This window comes from Colias eurytheme, chromosome 1 (assembly GCF_061535395.1).
Source record: "Colias eurytheme isolate Ceu_HAF_F1 chromosome 1, ilColEury1 Martin Lab GWU primary, whole genome shotgun sequence".
NCBI lineage: Eukaryota > Metazoa > Arthropoda > Insecta > Lepidoptera > Pieridae > Colias > Colias eurytheme.
The window spans coordinates 4,973,695-4,998,829 of NC_142980.1; the positions used below are offsets into that span (position 1 = coordinate 4,973,695).

The 25,135-nt window shown below is 36.4% G+C and overlaps 1 protein-coding gene across 2 annotated transcripts in view; it reads right to left on the bottom strand.

The window, feature by feature from the left end:
- Window positions 1-2,830: 2,830 nt before the first annotated feature.
- mirr (iroquois-class homeodomain protein mirror) overlaps window positions 2,831-25,135 on the bottom strand; it is a 55,769-nt gene continuing 33,464 nt past the window's right edge. For both annotated transcript variants that reach the window (XM_090101626.1, XM_090101621.1), the window contains exons 4-5: window positions 4,995-5,293; window positions 2,831-4,813 (exon numbers count right to left, since the gene is read on the bottom strand). In XM_090101626.1, the coding sequence (XP_089957752.1) occupies window positions 4,308-4,813; window positions 4,995-5,293 (805 nt within the window). In that variant the 3' untranslated portion in view covers window positions 2,831-4,307. The remainder of the gene's footprint in view (window positions 4,814-4,994; window positions 5,294-25,135) is intronic.

Below are 25,135 nucleotides of genomic sequence, written 5' to 3' on the forward strand. Positions count from 1 at the left end.
AAACTCTTATTATAGTATTTAATCCAGCTCTAATTACTACGTTAGCAAAATTATATGCAATTTATAACAATTTAATGGTGTTGTGTTTATAAATTGACTGCCCCAAGACAACACGTTGATCGATTTCATGTTAAAAGTTAACGGAATATAACAAAAAGCTTATTTAATATGGATAACGTTGTGAAAACATTATACATTTTATTAACCATTGTTTTTGTTCCACCATTATTTAGAGTAAATGTCAAATGTACAGGTACAATGTTTCTGTTATTTTCTAATATTATGCGAAATGCAACTATTCTTGCACTTTATTACACAACCCTGATATTATCAATATTTGTTATAAACACTAATATGATAACCATGTAGGTACCAGGAATAAATTTAAATTATGAATTTTCAATAATGTTGAATCGCTTTTTGTCAACCTTAGCGGATCACGACTCGATCACGAACAAAATATGTTTTTAAGATAAATGTTAATATGCATTTAGTCTCTAATTTATTTATCTATTGTATCGACTTAAAGAAGATTTGATCGTATCATTACGAATTGAACGGCAAGACATTTTCTTAAATGTGCATTTTTTGGCAAAACATACAGGCATACTGATGCTTAGTAAAGACGGTTGTAGCAAATGTATCTAAATGTTTTTTTTTTTTATAATGAACAAAATTGTTTACTCCTTTGCGAAATGTGTATATTTCGGCCACGTGGGGCGACGAATCTTTAAGTATGCATACATTCTCTTGACGATACCGACTCATTGTTTGTATCCACAGAAAGAGCAAAACAGCAACCGAGATGGAGATGTCCAATATTTTAGATGGCATAGCAGTCGTCGCTACGAAATCGAAATTCCAGCCGTGGATTCTCACAAATGAGAAAATAGAATAGCAATTGTAAACCGCGTGCATTTAAGGTCCTAATTACTTTGATCGATCGTCGCACACCGAGACTGTATCTGGTCTTTCGAACATCGCTTTAGTAACCAAGTATGCAATAGATAATCGTGTTTTATGCTAATTCTATAAACAGTAACATAACTCAGAAATTTTCGAGCTCCACCCGGCCCGATGTCCAACAAAGAAAATAATTTTGACGCGTCTCACCCGAAGTGTCCGCTCGTTCATTTATACTTATGAGCAATCAACCCGTAGATTGTTACATTACTTTTGCTCGTCATCGACTATTAAGACATCTTTGTTGTAGAAACATGTTGGACTATTTACCCAACACGCTTCTCAGAGTGCTTTATAAAAATAACAGATTTTTTTGGCCGGTCAGCGTGTATCACTGGGGTATTGAACGAATTCTTCGAGTCACTTAGCGCTGTGACGTTAGAATTTGCTTTGATTATTCGAATCGTTTTGATAGCTTTATTATAAGAGACGGAGGTTACGGGCCGGGTGAAGACGGAACAATGTGAGCGTCCGATGTGACAATGACGCGTGATTGGTGCACGAGAGTATTAATTGAAATGAGAAGACATTCAGAAGTGAATCATCACGAAGAAATGTCGATTGCCCTTGTTGGTTTCATTAAACGTAATGTACAAATGTGTCGACTGCCAAAAGTTGATAGGTGGTAAGATGTTAGGCCGACGTGTCGATAAACATTTCAATGAAAACTTTAAAGATCAGATTGACATGTATATTTAAGCTCCGGCGAGACTCAAGATTCTTTAATTAATAAATATTATTGTTATTAATCTCTTTTCATTGCGATTTAATAAATGATGACTTCACTTAACAGTCTTGCGATTTATTTGAGTGACAATGAAATACTTAACGATATATTTTTATGAGTTATTTTATGCACTATATTTTTTTTTTATAAATTAATAAATCTTATTCTTTAAGTATCGTGTTCCTTTTATAAAATAATGCATACCTACTGCATTGTATTGATAATAATAAATAGGTGTAATATAGATTAAGATTCTTCGACTCTACCTAGAATTATAACGATAAGCAATTAATATAATAACGTCAGTTTCAAATGATTTACTTAATAAAGCCTTTAATATCCTTTTAAGAACTGGTTTATAATTTATTATAGTTTTGTGTTAACTAGAAATTCTCATTTAAAACGGAGAGCTCCGGTACGGCCGCGGTACAGGGAACCAGCGCAATAGTAAATCACTCATTGCACAGAGATGTTCAAACAGAACGGATGAAATGGATAATTGAGTAGTTCTCACGAATTCCAATATAATTCTATCGTGCACCCTTTCAACGCCGTCGCAGGCTCTTTACGATTTGTTTATTTATATTGTGCGCGCCTTTCATCTACGATACGTGGGCAAATAATGAATGTACGACATATGATGAGGTGAACCGCTGACGTCACCGGACACGGTCACATCAAAGGACTATATGTTCTTGATTTATGTGTATTTGTTTAACTACGACCCAATTACGCGATGGAAAATTTGTGCATTTTCATAGTGAAGTTATTACCAGTTTGCCTCTTTGATGTTCTAATTAGATTTGCGTGAGCTAAGTCTAAATTAGGTCTTATTCTAGATTGATTTAGTGTGCTCTGAAAGGTGCGTGGATCCGTGTAGCTCGTTATACAAAATTGCTTCATAATTTGAGCACTATTCCGCTGAGTACATTTGTAAGTTATGTAAGTATTATAGCGACTTGCTGCTTGCAATAGCGGCTGTTAGTTTGATTTGCGTACTGTTTTGCGCTGTATCTGCAAATGCATTAATAAATACGTTTTTATAGATACTAGGTAGGTAGTATGAGAGAGTTCTCTCTTTGATATTAACTTATATAAAGGGCGGTTGTAATAATGAAAAGCGAATATATATTTTGTGTATTAAATTTTATTGCATCTATTCACACACCTTCCTGTAGTATGGTCAAATTTGAAGCTCACAAAATTATACATTTATAAACAATATTGCTTAAATTAGTTTGTGAAAGTGTGCTCGTGTGAGTAATTATGGACAATTAAACATCGAAAACGTAAATCTGTCTAAATTTTAACATTATTACTAACACATAGGAATATTTATTGATATATCATATGTTTTTGAATTTTTTTTTTCACAAAGAACCTACATCTTCCCAGAATACGTTCGTTGCACACGTATTTATATATATTTCTGATTCGATTATTTACATGAAAAACTTTCCTCTAATACAGAAATTATTGTGTTTATCACTCTTAAATATTCATATTACGATTACAATATATGTATACTAATAACAGAGACGTATGTATGTACAAAACTATAGACTCAATTTTGGACTTTCAGTCTCTACAATATTGGAAAAAATATTTTACACTATATAGAAACAAACAAACGGTGTCACTATACAATTAATTTATTACAATATACAAGGCCATTCAACACATTTTTGAATAGATCTAGTAAAATATAGGAAACAAATTAAGTAATTGAATGTTTGAAATTAAAATCAAATCTCGTTACTTCGTTAACATACGCAAAAGGAGTCTTTGTTTAGGAAAAAAGACTGGGCACGTTGTGTCAGGAACAAAAGGTATATATTAACTAATTTAAATATTTCTATTATAAAAATGCTTATTGGTATGATAGGCATTGCGTGGAATAGCTATCAACGCCTCCGCGAACGAAGACCTGCCCAGCCTTTACTTGATAACTAATCCCTTAATATTAACAGTTAGTCCATCTAAAGCGTCATTCATTTAATGTTTAACATAGACAATCGTAGTCGTCTGACTAGAAATTAATAATTCAGATTTCTCACAATCTGGTATGGGTAGACCGTAGATTAATATCGTACAAACAAACTGCTATTACTACTGACCTCGTATCAATAAATATTATAATTCGTATGATAGACATTTACGAAACTATTACACAATAGAGAAAATTGGACGTAATTAGGCACTAAATATAAAGAGAACATTTTCAAAATAATAATTTACACTCTACATATTAAATAATAGTCTAAAATAGTGACGTTGTTGTAGAAACGAAACACATATTAATATCTATTTTTATTTAATCACTTCGTTTACCCCCTCCAATATAACTACAAGTAACATTTCGCAAGGTCCAATTTGAATTAGCACCTAGTATTGTCGGTCAGTCGGCGCAGAGGCGGCGACTTCGTTCGCGAGTCTTCGAGCTCGCGGCTCGCCCGTGTCCACTATCACAATCTAAGCTTTTCTATCGGTGCATAAATTATTATCACGTAATATGCATGTATACATATTTATAGTTATCGTTATGTACAATCGCTTCACTCACGGGGCGAGATCGCGTTTATTGTCGGTGCGCCAGGTGCGGACGAGGGGCGAGCGGTCAGGCGCGGGACGGGGGCGGCGGCTCGGCCAGCGACGAGGTCGAGGACGAGGACGGCGAGGGCGCGGGCGGCGCGGGCGCGGCCAGCGCCAGCGAGCGGGAGTACTCCAGCAGCGCCACGTCGGCCGGGTGCGCCGGCGGGTACAGCCCCCGGTACAGCTCCGGCCGGCTGTACGGGTGCGCCAGGCGCGCGGCCGCGGCCGCCGCCGACTGGTAGAACGCGGACGCGGCCGCCGGCGGCGCGGGGGCCTCGCCGTCCTTGCTGGCCATGTCGGCGAGGGACCATATCCTCGGCTTGGCCGAAGCCGGCGTGCTGCCTGGGGGAGCCCGAGACGGTAGATGTTGGAACGCGGGGTGGATGGGCCTCTCGTACGGCTCGGGTGACTCCGGTCCGCTGTCTGCACGGGATTCGGACCATTCTGACTCCGTTCTTTGCCCTAATAAGTCTAGCCTTTGCTGCGGTCTGTCTCCGTCTTCGCTCGATCCTGTTCCGGAGTCCTTTCCATCTAAAATAATGAGTTTGATGTTTAAAATATATTGTTTACACTTTACCCGATCGATACACATATATATTGGCACTTGCACAAAAGTAACAAAATATTCAGACTTTGTTTATGTAATCGCAAACAAACGACGAAACAGAGGTTATGTTATTAGAAAGCGCTTTGCATAAATAACAATACATACCTAAAGCATCCTTTCCATCATTGCTTTTGTGATCATCGTCGTCATTATTATTGTCATCATCATCCACTCTGTTGCGCGGCTCCCACGTCATTTTGTTCTCCTTCTTGAGGCGTCTGCGGGCGTTCGCAAACCAGGTGGATACTTGGGTGAGAGTCATCTTTGTTATAATTGCGAGCATTATCTTCTCGCCTTTCGTTGGATATGGATTCTTCTTATGTTCATTCAGCCACGCTTTCAGTGTACTCGTTGTCTCTCGAGTGGCGTTTTTCCGTCTTGCTCCGTTGAGATCCATTCCATATCTGCCGACAAAAGGAATATTTAAAAATGTCATTACGATTATTTAAAATTAAGCTTCTTAATCATTGAATGGTCTAAATATACAATTTGTTATAAGATAACGTCTCAAGCTCAAATTTATAATTGGATTTACATTCCCTCTTTATGTATCAATTTAACTTTTCCACTTATCACCCAAACAAAACTGTTTAGATTTGATAATGTTGTTGAATTTACGGACAGGATTAAATTGAGATACTTAGAGACAAAAACATTGAACACAACGTATTGTTCCGAACACTGGAGCAATTCAACTGTAACGTTTTAAGGTAGGCATAATCAAGCGTAAATGGCTGTATGCGATTTGGAAGAGATTTTAGATAAGTTGGTTCGTGACCGCCCCTCGGCCGCCTGCCTCCCGAGACCGCCTCGCCGGCCCAATGAACGCTAGTATAATAATTGAAATCGAGATAAAGCTCTGGCTACTGTGCCGGCTTTAGGTTGCAGCTTATCTCCCGTCCCGTACGCATTCGCTTGCAGGCCACGCACCGATGTATGCCTATCTTTATGATACTCTGCTATCAAAATTCTATTAAGGTTAATTAAACGCCCGGCTAACCCAACATGGTGGTAGTAATAATGTTTGATTAATTTGATAGAACTGAATGAGTCTTGAGATGTATAGTGAGTTGTTAAGACCATTTCTTCAGTTACTAATTTTATTACGTATTATCACTTTGAATTAATATTAGATATTGTGGGAACTGATTTAAATAATTTGAATATAATTGTGCGTTAGAAAGCTATTACCGTTTTTAATTTGATAACTCGTTTATGAAGCGAATAATAAACAGAATAGTATCCATATGCCGCCAGTGCAGTCAGTAACTGAGAAGGGTGGAAAATAGGGATGAGTACTATGGGAAATTAATAAAACTGTCACTTAAATCGCAGAAGTGACGGGCATCGCCCCTGTCTCAGAGCGGCGCAATCGATTCCCTTCTTTACCAGATAAGACACAGAGCTTCATTTCACTCAACGACCCACACAAAATAAACACGGTGTCTATTGTAAGTTCGTTGTTGACTTAATTCTTCTCGCCCCCAACAGAATGAGATTCTCGTAAATAAATATGAAATGGAATATTTTGTTTTGTTACCGTTTTCATTAACTCAGCCGACTAGCCTAATTTAATAACGTTTGCGGGCATTGTGGCATTTTTTGCAATGATTAAATAGCGCATTATGTAAAAGCGTTACATAATCAAGAGCAAATCTCGGTATATTTTAATGACGTCGCAGATGAATGAGCTAAACAAGCATAGAATTGAGGCGATAATACGAAGTGGAGCGACGCGGCTTAGGCGTATTCCGCACACAAAAAAATCTTCATTTATTCACAACGTGCCACTTTCACAGCATCCGAGCTCGCGGGGATGGCGACGCTTCATTTTTTTATTATTTTTCAACGGCGCAGCGGGGGGGCCTCCCCAGCCTTCAATTAAAGCCCGCCATCCACCTCGCACTTCCTACTTAAACTCATAAAAATGAGATAAACACAAAATTATTGCTGCCACCTATCGCTGTTGTTATTAAAACGAATCACGCCCTCGCCTGATTTGAATGCTCTTTTTGATAATATCTATTTGGCTTTTATCGCGTTCATTTTGTGAATGAAGTGCATTTTTATAAGTCTTCCAAATGAAATGTTTATTTGTATCTTTATGGGAATGTTCGGCAGGAAGCGTAGATATTTCTTATTTATTAAGATCATTGTAATTGGCTCAAATGTTTATTTGTTTTCAGATAAAAGTGAAGAATTAATGTTTTTACTTTTTATGGTTTTTATGGAGTCAGATTCCATCTCGACTAATAAAACACATGCAATTAGACAAATGTCAATTAGGCATGATATTGCTTTGTGAAAGTTAAATAAAAATGTTAATATGAATGGTTCTGATCACTTGGTGTTAGATAACAATGGACGTAATGCCAAGTCTACACACGTCAAGCTCATAAAGTTAAGGCGGAGTATTTGTGTTTGAGTAGCCTTGTGTGGACATGCGCTATTTAATTCTTGTAGATATCCCTAGACACAACGTAAGTAAACGATACATAAAGAAGAATGACCACGGGTGGTATCGGTAAAATTTTAGTTGTGCCACGTATTCGTGAAATTGATAATTCCTGTTTGTATTTATAATGATCATAGGTATCACTATTAAGTCTTAATTATACCGGATAAATTAAAATAAAAGTAAAAGTTTTTGTTTAAAAACATGTATGACCACGGATGAAATCGGTAAAATTCTAGTTGTGTCACGAGTTCGTGATATTGTTAATTCTTAGTTGTATTTATAATGATCATATTTATCACTATTAAGTCGTAATAATACCGAATAAATAGAAAAAAAAAGTAAAAGTTTCTGTTTTGACACATATATCTATCTCTCTTGCAATATAAGTGTCATTAATTTATATTTGAAATGAATGTGTTCGACGTTATTTATTTTAAATAATGTTTATTACGATTTACTTTTCACATTAATTGTCTAGTAAATTAAAAAATTACCTATGTAATAAATGTAAAACTTAACGTTCATCGTTAGTTTAAACTCGATAAAGTATTTTTGAAGTGTTGAATAAAACCATTGTTTTATTTTTATTGTCGCGAACTGCGGCTTATTTACTTACATAAAAACTTTAACCATATCTAAAAGTATCTACTAACATCAAGCTTTAAATTGAGCTAAATTTCATCTTGACACAATAAGTTTGATTGCGATACCAAGTACATTTATTAATTGTATGTAAAAAAAATATCAAATAAAATCTTCAATTTTAAAATCCTGACAAAAATAACGAAAATTACAAAATTTAAACTCTAAAAACAAGATTTTGTAAGTAAGACGTAATTGTTATTAATTTATTATGTTTATCCATTGTGAAATAATGATCTTCTAAGTATGTATTCAAAGAATAAATACTTTTGTAATTATTAAAGTATGTTAATTACAATAATTTATTAGTAGCATAATTCTTCACAATTTCATCACGTTAAGTCGTAGATTATAGAATAGGGTTACTTTAAATAAATTTAAATCGTTTGTTGATTTTAAAAATGAAAAAGGCAAAGTTAATCTGAATATCCAATAAATATTACGGGATTTTCATAAAACCTTTTGGATTTGAAACCGTGAAATTGCTTTAGCTTACTGAGTTTAAACTATCTTTAATTTATTAAGACATGCGCATTTAATATTCATTGTAATACCGATGCATATCAATGAATTTTATTGCTTATTAGATTATAACATTTACAAGTAACAAGACTACATAGTTTTTCTATTAAAAACAATATTTATTGCACAATAAAAGGTATAAATTCACGGAGCGCAAGTTGCGATAGTTCGAGTATAATATTTTGCATCTATTTATCTTGGATCTAATTTTAAGATACGTGTTCATGTATGAACTAATAGATGGTCACGTAATGTGTTCACTTTTTATCTAAACAGGTACCACTTTTATTTCTTCAGGCTTAAATGAAACAAAAAAGTAGCCTTGCCTTTGACGTACCGCCTCATGAGTCGGTACAACTAGGATCATATTACGAATTCGATTTTACCAATGACATCGCCCTCAAACAAATGTGCACAAAGTAACGTACAGTTAGCGACAGAGGGGTGGTTCTATTTTGAACTTAGTTACATAGCTATAGAGACGACAACTTGGCATGCCGACTGTTCACCTATTTCTTCCAGATCAACGAGTTTATCAGTCAAATGATACACCGCCTATGAAATTAAAGACGCCTTTTAACTCTTGGTGACAGTTTTGTGTTGAAAATTTATCGGGCATTGTGTAGGCGATCGAATTACATGTCAACTAGACATCGACTTATGTTTCGTTCTGAGGGAAATTAGAAAAAATGCAACGATGTAGCGGTGAATTACTAGCGCATCAATTTTGAAATACTCTGCAACTTTGTTACCTTGTTGAATATCAGTATAAAGTGTCTCTATAAAGTTCTCCTTATTCGTTTAAAGCAAAAAATTACTGGGCCCTTAGACAAACGTCAGTATCGCCAAGGAATAGAAACTGCTATCGCTAATTATTGACATAAGCTCATGACATTTTGGTAATGGTTCGGTCACACTACCAACGACGACGACGACCGCAAAACATCATAAGCTTATGTCAATTTGTATCGATAGCGTATTCTATTCCTTATCGTTTTATTTATTTATTTATTTATTTAGCATCAAAAATTCGGATATCGTAGATCCATTTGTTAGTAAAAAAAAAAAAATAAACCTAAGTATTAATGTTAGTAAAATTACATCTAAAAAAAACTAAAAACTAAGTCCACCATAGGACACTCTACGCGTAGACATGTCGCTTTGACGCAACAAGTGTGCGCACAAAGTGTCCCATGATTGGCGCACTTACATCCTCCGCGATGGTTCTTATAATACTGTTGGAACTGCCCCGCACTCTCATTAAAAGAGAAGCTGTTTTTTTACGAATGACGGCCCAGAAATCCGATGTGTGTGCTTGAGCGAACATCCCGGAGGCGCTGCAGAAGCGTGGCAGTTTCAACAGCATTCGGAAGGCATTATTATATAGGACACGAAGAGCATTTAGCGATCGATCCGCATAGTTGGCCCATAGACTGCTCGTGTAGAGATTCTGACAGAACGCCTTAAAAAGCATTATTTTTACGTCTTTACTACAACGAGCAAATCTACGAGCCAACATATTGGCTCTAACCGCTAACGCCCGTCGCTCCCGCTCAATGTCCACATTGTCTCGGAGGTCATCGGTAAGCATATGCCCAAGGTACTTAAATTGTTTAACTCTTTCTATAACTATACCATTAAGAGCTATGGTGGAAGTACATCTAGGATACTTACCGGTGTCCCCAAATACAACATATTTACATTTGTTTACATTGTATTGCAGACCATGTGCCTCAACGTATTTCTCACAAACTCTCAATAATTCAGACAGAGCAGAAGCAGTCGGGGCCAGCAACACCATATCATCGGCATAACTGATATTATTAACGCAGACACCTCCAATGCTGCAACCGACATGCATACTGCTGAGCCCGACAATAAGGTCATTGACATATAAATTAAATAGCTTGGGAGACGAAAGTCCGCCTTGCCTAACACCACATTCGAGTCCATACACTTCGGAGTATGAGTTAGACCATCGAACAACATTTTTTTGGTTAGCATACCAGAATTTAAACGTATTTAATATGCCTGCCGGTATACCCTTGTCCCTCAGCTTCCTCCATAAGACGTCATACGACACCAGATCAAATGCCCTGGATAGGTCGAGGAAACAAGCATACACAGGAGTCCTACGCTTGTTGTAGTATTGAACAGTGTGCTTAAGACTCAAAATAGCGCTTTCAGTAGAGAGTCCGGGTCTAAAACCGAACTGAGCGTCATGGAGGCTTAAAAAGCCATTAAGATTAGCATCAAGCACACTGTCCAACACCTTGGCTAGAATCGTTGCGAGCGATATGGGGCGATAATTTCCCTTATCGGAGATGTCACCCGTCTTATTTTTAATCACAGGCACGACTACAGTTTTCATGAGAGCCGCGGGAAGATAGGCGTGGCTAATACATAAGGTGTAGAACATGGAAAGTATCCTCGGCAAGTGACATCCCCCATACTTTAAATGTTCGACACTGAGTCCGTCATGGCCCGGAGATTTACCTCTACTCATGTTTTTTATGATAGATGCAACCTGCTTAGAAGAGACATGAAGCAGAGGCTCATCCCCACACCTGCCGGGCTCCTGGTAAATCGCGGCCGAAGGCCCCAAAGGTGATCGCACTTTAAAATGTTCTCTAAACATATTAGCTATATCTTCAGGTTTATTACGCCCCTCCACACTCACCGGCAAACTTGGCTTAATATCAAGTTTAGAAGTGGATTTCCAAAATTGAACAAAATTTTTTGAAGCCTGCTGTTCAGCTAGTATGTCCATTTTAATCTGGTCTTGGTTATTTTGACACCATTTAAGTCGACTTTTAAATATTTTTCGAGCCATAGACATTTGATTATAAACAGGGCCAGAATTCGGACGCTGATGAGATACCCACAACTTGAAACTAAGTTTCGCCTCCCGGTGAGCTTCTCTCACATACCTATTCCACCCACATAATCTATTTCGTCTATCTTTTTTAGGGTGCCTCGCCTCGCAAGACAATACCGCCGCTTCAGATAGACTCTGTACAATTTTACTATAAAGTCGATCTAAAACAATTCTATGCTCAGCCAAGGAACACGACCCGCCACTGCAACTGAACAGCTCCTGGGGGAGATCAATTTCTTTTAAACGATCGTCACATATCTCGCGATAACTATCAATTTGAGAATCATTTCTTTCACCCCAAATAACCGAACTCCGATGCAAGTCGCGGGCCATGTGCCGTGACCTCACAGCACCTAAGTCACATTTAATAAATAAAGGCAAATGGTCTGACATATACACTCCCTCGTCTATTCCTACGTTAACAATTGTATGCCAGGCAGACTGAGATACAACGCAATGATCCAACCATCGCCTACATCCGTGAGCCTCGCTGATGAATGTGTAGTTACTCGCAGACTCCCCTAATTTAATCACATCAGCACATACTAAGGACTGATCCGTGCAGAAATTAAGCAGCTCTTTATAAAAGAGTTCCTGGGGGTGGGCGTTAAAATCTCCTAGAATAAAAACACATTCAACATCGCTACTCACTACAACTGCATTTATCTCACTTAGGACTTCTGTAAACTCATTAAGATTAAGTATCGAGTCCGTTGGCATATAAACAGAAAAAACAATTATAGCGCGGCCCCTTATTGTGGCTTTTATAGCAACCAACCGCGAACTACTACACTGTATTACTGTTACCGAGTCAAATATGCCAACTCTCCAGAGAATGGCTACTCCCCCATAAGGTCTACCAGTCAGTAAGCCGGATGATGTATCAACTGCTGATTTGCCAGTATATTCAAAGTTGTTAGAGACAGTTCCAATAAACGGTATATCATGAGGTAGTAACCATGTCTCTTGTAAGGCTACCAAATCTGAATCACTACAAATCATACGAACACTATCAATAGACCTTTTAATCGATTTACAATTAAAAGTAGTAAATTTACAATAAATATTATTTTCTGAATCCATATTAATAATTATTATTTAATTTCAGTAGGAACTTGACCTTTCGCTTTATTTAAATATTGTACAAAGCGCCTGAAAGTTATGCCGTTAGGCCAAAAAGTGTCATTCAAAAATAAATTTAATTTATTTTTCGGCACGTACAATTTATACGCATTATATTGCCTTTTAATTTTCATATTAATCTTTTTAAGCGTTACACTCTCGCACGTTTTTTCTTTTATATAATTCACTATATCACTCTCACTAGTCTCAGTACTTACGTTTGATATAAACAGTGGCACCTTAACGTCTGCGGCTTTAAATTTATCCCCTTGTAAAGACGAGGCACAGCCTTTCATACCTAAAAATTTGTACCTTTTAGAAGATTTTTTGCGCACAACCTGCCATTCATTGTTTACATAAAGTTCATTTCGTTCACGTTTATCACTGGTCATCTCTGATACAATGTTATTAGTATTAGCCTGCGCAGGCGCGGGCGACGACAACTTATTATTCGCAGTCTATGAATCAGTCTTGCACGGAGCGCACGAGCGAGCAGCAACGCGCGATGTCGATCCGTCGATAGTGCACGAAACCGCGGTGGCCTCAATCTGCTTCGCTATATGCACCATCTCGCTCGATCCCTTAAGGCCGTCGTATCCATTGCGTCTGCTCTCGCACTCGGTGTTCGAAACCGCGGTAGATATTGGTGCCTCCACGTGCCTTGTGTTTGCCGATACATTATTTTGCTCATGCACGAAAGAGACAAAGTTATCTTGACCGTCAGCTGACAACGGCGTTGAGTTCAATGCACTCGGACAGCGGTTATTGGACTTTGTACCCAACAGTGGTGACTTATTAACCGTTAAGCACTGCAAATCAACAATTTCGCTATTCATAAAAGCACTATCCTGGGTACATGCACCTCTTCTTCTCGTATTAACATTTTTAAACGGATCGGTTAAAGATGCATGTTTTATGTTTTCAACTTCTTGCTTTAGTAAGTCAAATTTATCAATAGACACAAATTTCTCCTCTAATGAATTATACTTAGTTTGTAGACAAAGGATATCCTTCAAAAGTCTAGTCGCATCTACGTGGTCAAAAGTGACCGGCGGAAGTTTGTGTAGGTCTTTTGCCACAAATATCGGGAATGTTTCGGCATTATTATTTTTCATAACACAAATAATCTCGTCCAGGTCACGCGATGACTTTTTATTTCGTTCCTTTCTTCGCGGAGGCGGTTTCTTAGCATTAGGAAGCGAATCAAATAATAAAGACTTCGCTTTTGCGATTTCCACAGTCGAAAAAGAAGTAGTACATAGCTGGTGTATACTATCTTCGTCCATGTAGTCCAGCACATTTCTTAAGAAAGACAAGAGTTCATTAATAACGATATTACAACTCGCGCATTTCACTACATTAGAGGTCATTGCCCTCAGCACAGAATCAGCGGTCACACACAATATGCGTCCGTGCGTAATCGCGCACAGCTGATCACTGTCACGTTCATCACGTTTTGACGTTTGTCTCGGCGCTCTGGACGTAGCTTGTCAATTGTCACGTGCATATATGAAAAGCTCTCATACTTTTTCATAATGCAGCTATCAAGGTGGCAAGAATAATAAAGCATGCCACAATTTGTTGGAAATTTACTCACACTCATTTGCGTCATCATATTTTTTTATTTTTTTTTAACTTTCAATTTAAATAGAGAAGAATTAATGGTATGCATCACAGTATGTATTATGACGTAATGATTAGACAAAGAGTTTCAGGAATTATTTTGAAAAGTAATGTTTTATGACTTCTATTAGGAACTTAAGGTACTTACTTAAGTTGGGTTAAGATATAGGTTCATAATCTTGCAAACGTTTTAATCATTACGAAACTGAAAAATGTAACGTCTCCAAGGAAGCAAGTTTTCCATTGCAATTTGCATGTGGTATCATTACCTATTTTGCATTGCAACTGTTTAATAATGTCGCTACAATTGCTACTATAATCATTTGTCCGTTTTGGCCGGCGTCCAAATTAACCCGCTAATAACAAAATACAACAAGAGCGCACTCCGGAACAACTCCAACAACCGCGAAACAAGCTGTATTGAAAGAGTAAATAACGCAAACATTCTTTCATGCCACAAATAAATAACAAAGTTCGTAAAAACGCTGTCCGATAAAGCTAATTATTCGTCGTAGCAATATACGAATGGACTCACGCAACGACCAATCTGAGGGTATGGACGTAGTTTTAAAAAGGTAGTATACAGGTACTAAATATTGTTGGCAGATACGCGGGCAGGGGTGCGGCACGCCAAAAACACATTACCCGCTCGGAACGCGCTATTAAGGCCTACCGCACGCATCCACGTTGCGATAACCCTGCTGCCCGTATGATATCAAGGGACTAATTGGCCGGCTTCGTGCATAAAAAGCCCTAATAGAAACAGTCGAGGGATGCCTGTAATACGATGCAATAAGCAATAATCGGCCGGAATTTCGGACGAGTTTAAACGCCAATCAGTCGGTTACCTTATTAAACTTGTAGGGCGTTCTACGGGCTGGGCGGTGCGTGCTGACAAGCGAAGCGTGAACACCACCGCGCACCGGTGTCCTCAGCCATACTTGTTTTGCTTAGAGGGTTAGTGCGTCCCCTCGATGCCCAAATATTTTCAGTTTCCTAACTTATATTCAGAATGATCCATGTAAGTAGATGGCCTTTATGTATAAGTTGTGTTTTGGGTCATAATTTATTAATCATCATGTAAAAAGTTTTATTACATGCTTGATTATATTGCTCGATCGTAAAATTTTTAATTTCATATACGTTGTAGCAATTTGCTTGAGCGTCATTATGAGATAAAGCTCATATTTTGAAACGGATTGATTAGTGTTCAATAAACTCGTCAGTTATCTAAAGCGTTGTTTATAAATTAAAAAAATATCAATATTTTCTTGTAAGTTCGATCGGTTTACGAAAACAAGGCATAAATTATGATTGGCTTTATCTTTGGCAAATTATTTTTCTGTTTCACTTGAGTCTTGACCCCTTTTTTACGTAGTTGATAAGACGCTTTATTGCATACTCGGGCAGTGGGTTTTAATTAATTTAACAATAATAATACATCACAGTGATATGCTGTAGGTCTGCCAATTATAACGGTTAGTGCACATTGTTTAAAATATCTCACCTTGTTAGAAAGTAATCTCACGGTGGGTACACGTGTAAAAATATTTTAGTTCTTTTTTATATTTAATTTAGAGAAAATATAACGTTTTATAATACTTTCTCTGTTTTATATGTTACTGTTATTTCGTATTGTTTTACATATGCATATGCTAATTGTTTGATATTAATTTTTTTTAGTCTAACAATATTTAAATCATCTAAGCTATGAACATTTTAGATTCAAAACATTGTTTTTCTAACAATTTAAATAAATATAATTAATATGAGACTCGACAAGCAAAATATGTACTTGAAAGAAAAACAAATAGCATAATAAATCAAACGAGATTATTTACACCTATTAATCAGAGAGCGCAAAAGTTACTTTTAAACGCCTCCTTACCAGATAAACTTACAAAAATAACATAGATAAACGCGGTAAATAATTCGTCGAACAGTGTCGCTAATTAATAGAAGTGTTCAAATAACCTTAAATTAATCAATTTAGTATATAAACAATGATTTAACTTATCTCTTTCACATTCACAAGGGTCAGAACGAATCGTATCAAGTGTTCTCACTGCAATACATAATCTTGTGATAAATGTTATCAATGCTTTATTAGAATAAATAGTTGAGAGTTGAACGTTAGCAACCGTGACTGACTTGACTGCCATACCTTTGCAAAAAACAATATAATACGTAGGTAGGGTAGGGCGGGGCTAGTTGAGCAATTTTTCACTTGAGCGGATATAGCTCCTCAATAATAAGTCTCAATGAGTCGTTATGCGGCTTGATGGATTAGTAATTTATCCCTTAGCAAAAGTGTCCATAGTAATTTTTTTGTAACAAGTCGAATTTAAGAGCTACAGCTGTTTAAATGCAGAAAGTCAAGTACGCTCAATGTACCCCATAGGTGAGGTAAGTTGAGCAAGGGTATGGGGCAAGTTGAGCACTAAGAATGTCTAACCAAACCATGGGTTCAATGTTGACTAGAGAAGTGAAATATGTGTTCGACAATCAGTTCTTTATTTATAGTCTTTTAGTGACAGAAAAACAAAACTTAAAATAATTTTCTTTGGATAATTAACTGAAAATAGAATAAACAAAACTTCAACGTAACTTAAGACTAACTTTAGGATTAGATTCAGTCTTTCTGTTTAAAATCAGACTTAAATATCTTAAAAAAATATATTATTAAGATCTTAGCAACTTAATCGTCATTGTCACTGTTGCAATTGACACAAACGAAAGTAAGACCAGCACCTGGAACACATTTTGTATGTGCCCATTCCCTGCAAGCTTGACACTGGATCCAATTTTCTCCTGGTAAACTTTCAGCATAGCCTTCGCAACAAATCAGACAGGAATAATCATTATCATCACTTTCTTCACTTGACTGGAGTATTTTTTTACAGACACCCTTCTTCCTTTTCTTACCCATGTTCTTCTTTGGCTTCTTATTTTTTTTTGTGGTTTTATTTTGCTGTTCTTCTAAAGCGTTCTTTTCGGGAGTGTCTGTTAGTATTGCAGCTTTCCTCTTTCTTCTGTTAGTTTTAGCTGCTTTTCTAGGGCCAGCCTTTGGGTATGGTCGTACAATTTCCAGTTTTTTGAGTCGTGGGGTAAGTTGAGCAACTATAGCTCAACTAACCCCAACCCGGAATTTTAGAACAAAAGTGAGGTTATAAAAAAATCGTAAGAGTTATACCCAGAACCTCTCTACATATCAAAAGTACAATAATTATCTGGAAGATTAACACTTACCTGATTGAAAACAGACAACAATTGATTAATATAGACGAAAACTTGCAATAAACGACGTTTTTACTTTTTGGGCACAAAATAAACAAAACGCACGGGCGCTTCACTCGTTCGTCCAGCCGCCTCTAGTGATCGCGTGGTGATTACCCCTCCCGCGACTCCTTCTTTCCTCCATACGATGCCTATACGTATGGTGAATAGTTTGCGAGATATTTCGATTGCCCAACTTGCCCCTATGCTCAACTAGCCCCGCCCTACCCTAGTTGGTTCATAACATGCGCTTATAGATTAGTTTTGTTCAGCCATGTTTTACATAGCACTATGTTAGCAAGAGAATGAAGATTTAAAATTTAATCTCAACTATGTAACAGTTTTATTTCTAGCAATTTCCACGTCTTCTAAATTTTGCAAGCTATAAAAGCATTCTGTGACTGCTTTTCGAGTATTATTTTGGTAACGTTATTTTTAAAGTCAAATAAAGGGCGGTCACTCTGCACTTAGCGATTAGATAAATCTTAAAATATTTTTAGATATAACAATAAGATAATGCAGTTAATATGAAAAATAACAAAATCACTTCATCTTGTCTTAATTTAAATTATTTAGGCAAGTTTTTATAATTATCAATCTAAATCACCTAGACATAGTTGTTAACATATAATTGTCTTATTTCTTACGTGTTTGCAAGTAATACTGGTTTTTTTATAGCGATATATAGAAAAAAAGATAACTCAAATTAATATTATACTGAGAATATTTTAAAGTGCAGTATGCACAAATACTGATAAGCAGATCCTACATTGAAATCAAGTATTTTTTTATCCCACTTGTGACGCAGTTTTGTCTATAGAACTATAAGATTTGAAAAAATAAAAAATAATTAACTCTGAAACAACTCTCTGAAAATAAATGCTATAAAAAAGTTATGTTGTTTCCCATAGAACTAAGACTTGAAATTAACTAAATCGCAAAGCTTTTATTAGGGCCGATTTTTCAATGATGGATAAAACTTATCCGTCCAATAAAGTATTACACGATAATATTAAAATGTCACTTAAACTGTCAAATACGGGCAATTAGAATATGTTTTTAAAATGGTAGTTTTATACATTATTCGATGAATAAGTTTTATCCAAGCATTGAAAAATCGGCCCTTAAACAGATAAACTATAATGCACACCATAGCAACAAATAAAGAATATAATACACTAGTTAGCAACAATTGCTTACAACGAACAAATTTGTTTACCACCCAGAACTTATCAGTTCCCACTAGACATGTCAACGGTGGCGATTTATCAAACGTCAGTCAGCAGTTTATTGAAGTTCACCGGTGGACGCAAACAAGGGTATTTGTTACTATTGCGTTATTCGTGGAGATTGATTTTATCACAACTATGGCGTATGGATATAAGTGAATGTTATCTGTTACTAAGTGACATTGTGGCTTTTTGAGGGTCAAAAATGATTGGTATGCTATGTGCATTAAATACTATATTTGGATATGGAATTTGGAAGCTACAGGAAAGTTGCACAAAGTGCTAGTTGATCTAATATTCTATTCCCTACATTTTAACCCTAAATATGAAGTGCACTTGTTTGATATAAAGTATCATACAGAATTTTAACACACATTTTTAACGTTAAAGTATACTATAATAGTTTTTCTGAGGTCATTCATAAAATGATAAAACGTACGATCCGATTGTTTAGGGTTTTCCCTGAAGTTTCACCTCAAAATACCTTTTCAATAGTAAAATTTGCGACTAAACCAGTAACATTATAACGTTAAAGTATAGCGAATGTGATGTTCTCGCGAATGGTCGAGTTTGTCGTCACCGCACGGTGGCATCGCTTCGGCGCCAAGGCCCGGCCCGCACAAGACGCCGTATGTAGAGCGCATGAGCGTAGTGAAAATTAAGTGTCGCGACCACGGATCACATATTATCATAGGTCACGTCATATTTTATTACTCACATATTAATAATATCGATGAGAACATTGAATTTTATGAACTTCCAAGGCATCGTTTCACAACGCCATCCGCTATCGCCGGCCGAGTTTTTATCGACGCGATGGTATAAATTAATTGTATTAATATGCTTTATCTCGAACGCCTAATTATAGTCTAGTATCGTGATTTATACGCACTTTTAAATGCTCCGTTTTAGATTGAGAAGAGACATTTAATTGCGCTACAATGACAAAAGGAAATGACGTGGCCGTTTTAAACACATTGTTATTTAATCTATTTGGTTTGTCAAAAAGTCAGTCGTGTAGTTTTCGAGTTACAATTAATTCCAATTAACAAAATATATAGAATAAATGCGTGTTTACGTAGAGTGACCTTTGGTTTTAATTGTTCTGGATTGAATAATAATTTGTAATAAGTATGGAAGTATTTCCATTTGCGTTGGAGCAAAAATAGCCCGAATCTAATGAATATTGGCGTGGTCACGAAGATTGAACTATTGACCTAGAATTTTATTTTTAGCGGGTACGTCTTTGAAGGTATTTATTTTCGGTAAATGAATGTGGACAATTTAACATACAATTCAGTTATTTATCATTTGAAAATTGCTAGAAATATATGATGTAACCTCAATACGTTTTTTCATATTGCCTTAGTAAAAGATCTATTTTTACACTTATGTATGTTTTTAATTTTTATTTATTAATATTTTTATATATCACAGACACTATGACATCACTTTTAATTAAAATTGATTCATTATTTAACATGTGTATTTAAATATAATCATTTTAAACTTGTAATTACAACTGTTACTAATCCCTCTACATTCTGATTTTCATATTTCACAAATACACAACAAACAGATGTCGTGCATTTAAATAATTTTATTATTCTATAAACGCGTAAAGCGTAATATCCTGATATACCGCTGCAACAGCTTTGGCATAGCCTTAATACGAATATAGGACGTACATAATGCTGTTAACGTGACCACTAATTCGTTGTTTGTCCGATAACAGATATTATGTACACGACCATACCGAGATACACTCCACATGCCGCTATGTAATACATATGTTGCCGGTAAAGTACACAAGATGCACGGATTGTATGAAGGTGCACCGTGTGTACTGGCCTTAATTCCCTTATGATGGCCGAGCAGCCGCATTGGCTTAAATTCGCTTATGTAGTTACTACCTACTCCTGTTCCGATACATAGATTTCGATTTACCTAATAATTGATGAAAGTGTATAGTAGTCGTGTTAAACTTTTCATCATATGTTTTTTTTTTTTAATTTATTGATTATTGTGTACCGGCCACTATAATATTGCATTGTTTACATAAATTAACGAAATTATATATTGTTTGAATGCAAAGCCGGACAATAATTTATGTAACTACTTTTAGAACTAGCCTATTAATAAACATTCGACAATGTACACCGCCGACACGTGTCCCCGAATATCGAATGACACGGTACTGGAAGAACATCCAGCAATATTAAACGAAGCAATGACAAATCCTGTTCGCGAGCCGCCTCGTGGCCGCCGCTGACCGATAGGAAAAAGGAAAGAGGAAGCGACCTATGCGGCTAGAATGAAATTAGCCCGTCGGTCAATTACTTCGAACCGGCAGCGGCGTACTAATGGCACGAGCGCGCTGCCTGCATACGCCACCTTCATTGATATGCAGCAGCGCGCTCTCTTTATTGTTCCATACTTCGGTAATACACGGAGGACTGGCAGTTTGTGCTGTAAATCGTTGTCTGTACACGTATACTCGATTAACTGTGGCCAGCGCCGTAGAAGGAACGCGCTGCGTGTCGGAACACGCCGGCGGGGTGATGTCATGTCCGCGCCGGCCACACAAAACGTGAAGATACGTGAGTGGACGATGATCTAGATGACACATAGCGCATCGCTATCTTATGTAATCGATTCGTTCGATCGAGTTCATTCGTCCGCTGCAGATCGCTCCGTGTTCGTTCGCGCTGCCCGACAGAGGTGCGATGCGTAAACTGCTAACGATGTCAAATGTCACAGTTCCCATTATTGTGTATCAGATACGCGACTAGATTATGCATCGAACATGTATTCTTCCACTCTTAATTGAATGCGGTTCATTGAAGTTGCAATAATATTATTATCTTGTAGATAACATTTCTAATAGTACAACATTAATAATATATATTACACATTGACACATTGTTTATACTTTATGGACGCGGATATATTATGAGTAGGTACTGTGGAAGAGTTAGCGCAAAGTAAAAATATATGGCTGAGGAAAATTTTTAATGAGTGCTCAAAGTTCATGACTTGTTACTACTTTGAAAGAGTCTTTGTTTATACTTTCAATGTTGACATAAAAACAAAAGCTCTACCTAGAAGTTTCTAGAAAACAATATGACAAATATTTTGATTTGAAAAACAAAAGTACTTAAAAAAAGACGGGTTGCACTGTGCACTCCGGGAGTGCCGGCAGAAGTGAAAACTTGATTATTAACGTTGAGCATGTTTGATATATCCATCCGTCTTACGCTTTTTCGATCAGGTCACGTGTCCTGACTCCTGACGCGAGTTTAAGATTTTATACCCAACGCCGCTAAATAAGTTTTCACTTCAATAAATGTACCTACCTAATATATTATAAAATCCTGGGTCATATGGTAATTTTTTGCCCCCTATTTTTTGCAAGATATGGATGAAAATAGCTACTGAATTATTTATTTAAATGAATTTGATTTGTAAATTTACAAATAGTACACATTTACATTATCTAAAAATAGTTCATTTCGAAATTACATGGTCATTCTCGAAAATTCAACACCTTATCAGGAATCATATGATAATTTTGTACGTAGGTATTCCTGCAACATATTTACTACATTTAAATATCAGACACATGTCACATTGTACATAACTGGTTGCTATGAATGAATAGGCGAATGAATAGGCGAGGAGTCGAGCCCAAAACAAAAAGGCTAAGCTCTACAAAGCTCATTAAATAAGAAATGTAATTCGATTATTTAATTATGTGCGCGAGCAATCGGGCGCCGACGTATTGGGAAGTTATAACCATTAGGAGAAAACAATCGCAATTTCTTCCTGTCGTAAATAAACTTCGGCATGAGTAATCATTACTTTGTGTGCACGATATCGAATCGAGTGGAGGCCAAATAGATTGGTACGTGCGTCGCATCCCGACTCTACGGCACTCTAGGTTTACATGTGCGCGATTGTCACCCTTAATCCCGGGTACGTCGGTCGTGTTTCAGTTAAAGCGATATTGTAGATAATTTTCGTTGTACTTCGACGAAATTCGTCTCGATTGTCGCGTATGGTGTAGTTTGTAATTATGCGGCAGCAGAGCGGAAGTGTGGGCAGAGGTTGGTACCCCGGTCACGATCGTGGGTGACGACCAGCGGGTAACGGGTTCGATACCTTTATGGTGATCGGCGCGACTATATCGCAAGGGAGTTTCTGTTATAGGTACAATGGGAGGAAAATTTCGATTGTATTGTGTACTGCATTTTCTGATGAAAGTCATGCCGGTATGACGTGTAACCTTGTGGAATTAACACTTGTTACAGAAAATTTGTATGTACCCTACCTATGATAATAACGCTGTTATTTTTACATGCTTTTTATTAGTTAATGTAACATAGGGCAGTTACGTAATCAATATATTGTAAATAAATAAATTCATGTTACCTACCGTAATTATAACAGAAAGATGTGTCCAATTTATACATTAAACATATTCAAATCAATGGAGATTTTTTCGGAATAGTCTTTTTAATTTCACACTTTATAATATGTTAATGTGTAACAATATGTTAATACAGCTAAATTCTAAGTTGTTAATTAGAATACCTAATTCGTTGAACGTACAATAATTATGCATTGACGAAAAACCTTAACCTTGATGCATTTATGTAACAGGAAAAGAGTATTTATTAGTTCGACAGTATATCATAATTTATTACGTAATATTTTAAAGTGAAACTTTTATTACATCGTCTCAAACTTTTTGGTCTGTGTAGCGCATGTCGCGTGTATCGCGGCTGCCGAGTAAGTATAGGTACCTACTCGGCAGCCGACCGTCACGCGACATGCGCTACACAAAGCAGTGTTCGGAACCGTTCGAACAGTTTCACTTTTACCGTGGTTTCATAAAACCACACAACATTTTTTTATATTAACTTTCGTTATAAACAACAGTGGCTATGGGATTTGCTCTTCACAAGCGTATATCCTTTAAACTCATTCTCAGTTACAACAGTTTTTATTCATAGAAGTGGTCGAACAGTCATATTTTACAATAAGTATCCATAAAATTGTACTTGCTTGTAACAAACTTGAAAAACATTGAAAAAATCAATGAAAAAACGCATATCGCGGTGGCGGATTAGTTTATGGCCATTTGAAAAAGAACACAACAACACAACGTAATTATAATTCTTAACAACTAATAATATGTACGTGTGTGTGTGTTTGTTTGAGCTTAAGTAGTGGAACTGACATTTGAGCGGAAGTATTACTGGTAAAGGTCGATTTAAAATAATTAAAATTAAAATATCAACGGACTATGTAATTAAAACATCTTCACAGTTAAACAAATCGTAAACGGGTATCGTAACAGGAATATTAATGTTGCGTTCAGCTTCTTAGGTATAAATAATAACTAAGTTATGAGTTTGGTAGTCTGTGCTAAAATAGTTTAAACGCTGACATTCTAAAAAAAATATGTGTGTGTGATCGTTGCATGTGTGCGTAGGATTTATAAAAAATTAGGAAGAATTTTTCATACCAGAAATAGATTTTAAGGAATGACATTTATAATATGATTTTTATATTTTACGGGCTTATTTTACCTACCTACTACGTAGTTAAAAGTTATGTTCCAAATAGTTAGAGCTAACAATACTTTAAAGTACATTCATGAATGTTGACACGCTAGCTTAAAAGAACCAAATCCCTATATGCCAATTCGATATTGAATATTGTACCGGATTGCATGGACTGCACATATATCTACATATAATGGCATTAAGTTCGCACGCTGGAACTCAGGGACAGAATAACAATAATCATGACGTCAAGTTGGTGTAACGAATTGGCTAGACGATCTGCAAATTAGTTTAGGCCTACCGAACAGAATACCCAAAGGCAAAGGCTTAAAATAAATGGATTTGATCCAAGCCGTAATTATCATTGATGGAAGCTCCAACTTCTGATTTAAGTAAATTCAATATTTTAAATATATGTATAATGTTTTCAATATAAGTATAAATTTTTCCGTTTCTTGAATATGCATACAACCCGACAAACCCGTGTTTTACATAAATCCATTTATTGTTTTATTAATTTTATTAATTAATATGTAAAAAGTTGTGTTATACATTCAATGATCGCTAATATGCATATAAAGGTTTGTACTGGACCGATTCAAAAATTCTTTCACTACATAGTATAAAACAAAGTCGCTTTCACTGTCCTTATGTCCCTATGTCCCTTTGTACGCTTAAATCTTTGAAATTACGCAACGGATTTTGATGCGGTTTTTTTTAATAGATATAGTGATTCAAGAGGAAGGTTTATATGTATAACAACATCTATTAAAAAGTGGAGAAGTACCTACTGTTATTTTTGAGGTTTCTAATGTGATGTCGTAAAAAATTACATTTTTCCGCTTACATTGCAAACGCAGGCTGAACCCTTCGAGTTGTACCATGTACCTACCTTAGTACCATGGGCGAAGCCGGGGCGGATCGCT